Raw genomic sequence first — 6,503 nt, forward strand, 5'->3', positions numbered from 1 at the left:
ATCCGCGCACTCTGATCAGGATCCATGCTGTTCGCTTACAAACCCTATTTTAAGTAGAGAAACTGAAAGCTAAAAGCATGGATCCTGATCAGACTGAGCGGATGCGCAGGCTTGCCTGGATCCATGCTGGTCGCAAACGCACTATGTTGGTTTTGTCATGGCGCTGCTCATGTCATATTACTGGGAATTAAACTTTAACTAAAATAATGCTGCACGAAGAATATGAGATATCATTTTGAACGGGTATAATAAATACAAAGTGCGTAAACGAAGGCAAAGTGCGAAAATGAAAATTACAAGTGACAATTCTTCTATGAATAACGTCCATTGTAATTCTACTAGAAAAAGAAACAACAAACAAACGACATTTAAAACATGATGTTATGAATTGATTTATGATATATTTCTTTAAATATATGTCACATTAAATAGGTAGGACTTAATGTGAAAGTGACGTTATTTTTGGTACTGTGATTGGTTTTATTTGCCCTTATAGTAAGTTACTCGTTTATATGCGTAATTTCCGTAAATTCAAATTTGCGTATAAAATCGTTTTTACTTTGCCCTAATATTGAAAAAAACCCCCCCTTTTCTATAAAAAATGAAAAAGCTCAAAAAAAAAAAACAATTTAACTTTTAATAATTTCACAATGGGGTAAATGAAATTAATTTTTTATTACAAAAAGGGAAAGTTTATATTTTAAAGTTTTGGTAATAGGGCCCTTTAAATTTAAGGGAAATTTTATGATTAATTTTTTGCCCCCCATAAGTGACGTTATTTCCTGGTGACTTGTCGTTCATTGGTTTTGATTTGCCAAAATTATGACGTAATATATACTCGTTGATATGCTGATAATCTTTTCCAGTACATACAAACTTTAGCTGTATAGTCTGTTTGTGCTATTGTACCGCCATAGACTTCATTGAAAACGCAACACTTTAACATATAAGAAATAGAATAAGCATGGCAAAAGAAAGGCAATGTAAGCTTAACTACGTTATCTACAATAGGGTGGTATAATAAAAATGAATGATACTATCTAGGCAAAAATGTAAGCATTTATATTTGACTATTTGTTATGGTATATAAGGCGCCGTTAAATTTAAGAAATTATATTGATATAATTTTATGCACAAAACTTTGCTTTACATCTTTCTTATGGACAAAACGTGTGTCTAAGCTTTTAACATCTTTAACATTTGGAAACATCTGAATTTACACACTACTGTACATTGCATTTGACATTAACACCATCTATAACATCCTTATAGCTTTCTTTCATAAATGTTTAGGATATTAGTAGCTTAAGTAGCGTTATTCCTGGTAATCATGTTCAGTGACGTCAGTTTAACATTAAATTAATATAGTTCAAAATCTATTGGCATTTAGCAAAAACATTAACCTTTAGCCATTTACAAATATACCATTGTGGTAAAGACAATACATAATAATATATCAATATTTTACTTTATTTATATAATATTATATCGTAAATTCGCAACTGACAGAAAACGGTTCTCCTGTATTGAGTTCAATGTCCGTTATTGAACTTCCACGTAATTTGATGAGTCGTTAAGAATGTTTGCGTCAGTGAACCAGTGGGTCCCCTTGTCTGGTTTTATAATTTTCACAGCATATTGTTGTCTGGTAAGGTATTTAATGATCTGATTGACATCTACACTGTATGAAATAGTTATAAACAGGTAAAGATTATTTAACGTTTCACAAGTATATTATGATGTTAAGATATAAAGAGTCTATTTAACATTGTCGTTGAATGTTCATACATTCTATGAAAATGATTATAATATGTTTGACGTTGTTGTTTATTATCCGCAGCTGATTGTATACCTTAGATAGAGTTACCTGTATAATTTACCAATACGGCCTCGAGTACCTTTACATTCACTGATTTCTTTGATTGTTATTATATGAAAGGTATCGAACGGCCAAATACTGCACTATATGCACTTAAATAGTTGAGAATATATAAATGGTAAAATGTGTTAGTGCATTTTTGGAATTAATCATAGCTAGTGAATTTCTATTGCAAATGCTTACAAATTAATTTAAGCAAAACTTAATTTTAATCGTGATTTTTGTAGTTAATTATTGTAAAATATGAATATATATGTTGTTTAATAAGTCTATTAACATTGTTATAACAATTTGAAGTAACATTGATAAGTCAACATTAAAGATACGTTAATAAAATAAAACTGTAATAATAATAATGTTGCGTTAGAAAATTTAATGAGGAAAACGTTTATTTGGACCATTATTTTATCAAGTACGCACACGTTATACTCTTATATGCTTCCTTTTGTTGGAAATGATCACAAAATGATATAATGCTCTACAGCGTAAGTGTGTAAATGTCGTCATTTGTAACCATGTTAACGAATAAAAAAAAATTATATTCTAAATTGTTTATTATATTAAAAGTAAAAAGATAACATATCTAGTTGCTTTCAAATTGATTGATGATCATTTTTAGAACAAATATAATTTATTTCAAAATGAGCGATGATAAGCGCAAGTTATGGTTTCGCTTATAAGTTTTCTCTTGGTATTGTGAAAGGGAAACAGACATGATTAGATAAAACATTGTCTGCAGCAGACGATAACAAATAATATTGCACTACTATAATAATCACATAATAATTTGCCAACCGCGTTGTTAAAGCCAGCGTCTGTGAGAGAGAAAGACGCTTTATGATCTATTTTCACGCATAAAATCAAATTGAACGTAAATCTAAGTTCTACCATCTCGTTAGACATTGTACTGCCAGAACCAATGTCTGATACCTGTGATTGGAGAGTAGATATTTTGGCAAACCACGTGATAACTTGGAGAGCACGTGCCATGAGACTGCTGAGAATATTTTGGCAATATTTTCATTTAATGCATAACTATGGAACAAATCGCAGGGCAATATACCAACATTTTTAAATGTGTAACTTGGTGATTGTTTTAACAACTGTTTGAATCGGATAAGAACTGTAATTAAAAATATCTGAATTCTAAAGACGAATTTTTACAAAACATTTAAAATGGAAATCGAAAAAAGTTGTGATGATTATGAAGTTATTGATATGATTGACTACGGAAGTTTTGGAGATATTTTAAAAGTTAAAAGTGAAACAGACAAAAACATATACGCGATGAAACAAATACGATTCCGGGGAAATTTTCAGGATGATCCCTACATTATTAGTGAAATTTATTGTCTAACAAGACTGAAACATAAAAACATAATACGTTTGCATGAGATTATTGTTGACGTTGGTGAGATAGAGATCATCATGGAGTATGCAGAGAAGGAAAACATTGAGAGATACATGTGTACAAACAAAAACCTCGAATTCCATCACAGATATAAAATATATTCACAAATACTTGAAGGTGTAAAGTTTTGCCATGCTATGGATGTCGCGCACCGAGATTTGACTCCGGCTAATATATTGTTGACAGAAGATCTTGTTGTTAAGATAACAGACTTCGGGTTAGCAGTCAAATGTTTTGATGGTAAGAAACGAGCAAGAATATCAAGAATATCTTTAAAATTTAATTGTTAAACTGAATTTATTCTTACTGTACAAGGCATCCACAAGAATTATATGTATGAAGACTCTCGAAAAAGTTGAAACATAGAATGTTCCCGTTTTTTTATAAACATAAATATTATATCAAAACAGAATATCTAATATTCCGGCTATTATTTTAAGTAGGATTTGAACCATTTAACAATGATTTCGTGCATGTGTCATTTCCTCTTTAGTGAAAATTTTAAATTGTTTCTTTCTTACAGGTAATTTTGAATTATTCTTTGCCAAAAAGAAAACAAAACAGTTGAAACTCCAGACTGCAAATGTATAGCTTTATACACTTTAAACATGATATGTCCATTTTTATTGATTTTACCTGTGTTAATTTCTTAGTTGTTACCTTTAACCAACTACATCATTAAGCAAAAAAAAATCATTTTGTATACATTTTGAAATAATTTTTATACATTTTAAAAATTTCTATAAAAATTGGTGAATTATCTCGTATTACTTGAAATAGAATTAGGATATTTAAGTGTTGTGATTAAATATATCAAACTGAGAAGTGAAGAAATTGCAAATTATATTCAGGAGCGCCGTGCAAGAGTGAAAATGATGACAATTTCTTATTTTGACAATTTACGAAAACTTATAAATTTCTTTTTCTAATGCCTTAAATTAAAAAAAAATATTTCTTTACTTTTCTTCATTTTTTCATTGAATTGTTGGAAATAGACACAAATGACGTCAGATGTTAAACGACTGCGCGAACGTTATGCACGCAAACAAAAAATATGGATTTTAATTTAACTTATAAAACTCAGTATTTAACTGGTTAGCATAAATTTAGTGACGCATTTAAACTATTTCATGAAAAAGATTTTTTTGTTGGTACAAAATATAATAAATAAATATTCAGTGGATGTAAAAATTTAGATCTATCGTACGTTTTATAAGTTGCACTCAGAATTAACTAATACAAGGTGTGTTTTTTTAAATTGTCAAACGACATAAGTCGCAAAATGTCTTCATTACTTTCTTCCTTCTATATGTATCTAAACCCTCTCAAATACTATAGTATTTTCTAGACTTAACCGCAAGAAATAAAAACTTGTAAAACTATCAGGATTCGGCAATAAATTACTCAGTTTTTATCATTTCATCAGAACCATCATATAAAATAAAGTGTTACTAGATAAATTATTTCCCAGGTTTTGTCGATCTTCCACAGAGATAGCGTTTTCTATCTACCAATAGGTTTATAATTGGATCGTTTAAGCAGTATCAAAGTTTGATTGTAGTATTTGTAACTATTTAGAGATTCCAATAACTTTAATTTCATTCGACTATATTGCTTATGTTTGCATTTACCAATCCACTGTTCTTTCTAGAAAAAAATATGTTGTTTTTTTTCTAATTAATTTCCGAATCATTACAGTTTCATGATTGCATCATTTTTACGCACTTAGATCTAGACGTAAAATGATAAACGTAAAGTAATAAAGTAAAGTACTTATGCAAATTGTAATAAACAAATGTATGTTCATAACGTTAACTGTTTTTTAATCATATAACAATATAAACACTTTTATTTAAACAACAACTGTAACAAAACAACAATTGACCCACCTGTTGTTCCTTGTGGTTTGCTTCTAAAGTTTCATTAATTGTACAAATGTAAGCGATAAAACTCTCATATAGTTAGGCGTATATTTATTATTAATATGGTTTAAGAATAACACATAATCTAATTTGATAACATCTTTAATACTTGATCTAAATTATAATCAAGATTCTAAATATGTACATAGAACATTAGTAATATAGTAATACGTGTATATGTTTATAGGAAATCTGCCAATGGTCTATGCATGTTTTTCAGAGGAAGACAAACCACTACTGTGCACAGATTTTCTTGGACGACCGTCCTATCTTCCTCCAGAAGTATTGTCACAAAAGCCATTCCTTCCGAAACCAGCGGACATCTGGAGTCTTGGTGTCACATTATTGTTTATTCTCTTTCAAACTATTCCATTCAGCGGGTTCCATCAAGATGTCCTACAGGAACAGACGAACAACTCTTGGGAAATATTTGTACATAAACAAGCTGAAATGTTAAACGCAACAATCAATTCAGAAATCCTTGATATGTTGAAAGCTCATTTGCAGATAGAATCGAAATCAAGAAAAGATATATGTGAACTTATTCGTATTTGGCACGACGTCGGTCCAGAAAATATGTTTGAAAGTGATGTAAAATGAGGGATAATTTACAAAAGAACGTTATTTTTTTCTAAAGTAACAAGAATGAGACAGTAACAGTTGAAGAACAGTTTGCATTATGTATGTTGTGCCAACAAATCGTCAAGAAAAGAGTTTGCAATAAGCAAGCTGAGGTGTGAAGAATAAAAAGAAGTAGGGTTTTATATTTGATGTTATTGTAAATGATAGAATTGTTAATATGATAACGATGTCATCTTCATGATACTGCACGTTTGTAACGTCGCTTTTCATTGGATAGTCGTGACGGTTATATAAACTTTATGCACGGCTGCTGTCAGTTTATGAAATTATTTCATGTTTCTTTTCAAATATAGGAAGGTTGATGTATAAAAAATTCGTTATATAGATTTTTGACAGATAATATGGCCATGAAAAACGGTTGCTTGCAATATAACCCTCGTCAGACGACCCGATAACAAATATTTATATAGGCTTATATAACCTGTCATATAACTAATGATATATCGTTATCTCCAACCAATACTACATGGAGTGATTTTACAACATGCATTTAATTGAATTATATTTAACGATCACTTATTTCAAATGACAATGATTTTACTCCAGTGTATAGATAAACTATTAAGTGGTTTTATTTTATTTATTTTTTCATTTTATTTTATACATTTTGTTTGAAATATACTACAATAATTCCACAGGCCTTTCATTT

The 6,503-nt window shown here is 29.7% G+C and overlaps 1 protein-coding gene across 1 annotated transcript; it reads left to right on the forward strand.

Annotated features, from left to right (window-relative positions):
• Window positions 1-2,795: 2,795 nt before the first annotated feature.
• On the forward strand, window positions 2,796-6,194 carry LOC132739866 (5'-AMP-activated protein kinase catalytic subunit alpha-1-like). The gene is made up of 2 exons (XM_060727676.1): window positions 2,796-3,530; window positions 5,433-6,194. The coding sequence occupies exons 1-2, from the start codon at window positions 3,056-3,058 to the stop codon at window positions 5,810-5,812; spliced, it is 855 nt and encodes a 284-aa protein (XP_060583659.1). The 5' UTR covers window positions 2,796-3,055; the 3' UTR covers window positions 5,813-6,194.
• The last annotated feature ends 309 nt before the right edge of the window (window positions 6,195-6,503 follow it).

Source organism: Ruditapes philippinarum, unplaced genomic scaffold (genome assembly GCF_026571515.1).
Source record: "Ruditapes philippinarum isolate M1 unplaced genomic scaffold, ASM2657151v2 ctg315_1_1_1_1, whole genome shotgun sequence".
Classification (NCBI taxonomy): Eukaryota; Metazoa; Mollusca; class Bivalvia; order Venerida; family Veneridae; genus Ruditapes; species Ruditapes philippinarum.

Coding starts and splice junctions, on each gene's coding strand:
- LOC132739866 (XM_060727676.1), top strand. CDS start 3,056: ATGGAAATCGAAAAAAGTTGTGATGATTATGAAGTTATTGATATGATT. Junction 3,531..5,432: donor AGCAGTCAAATGTTTTGATG/GTAAGAAACGAG, acceptor CATGTTTTTCAG/AGGAAGACAAACCACTACTG.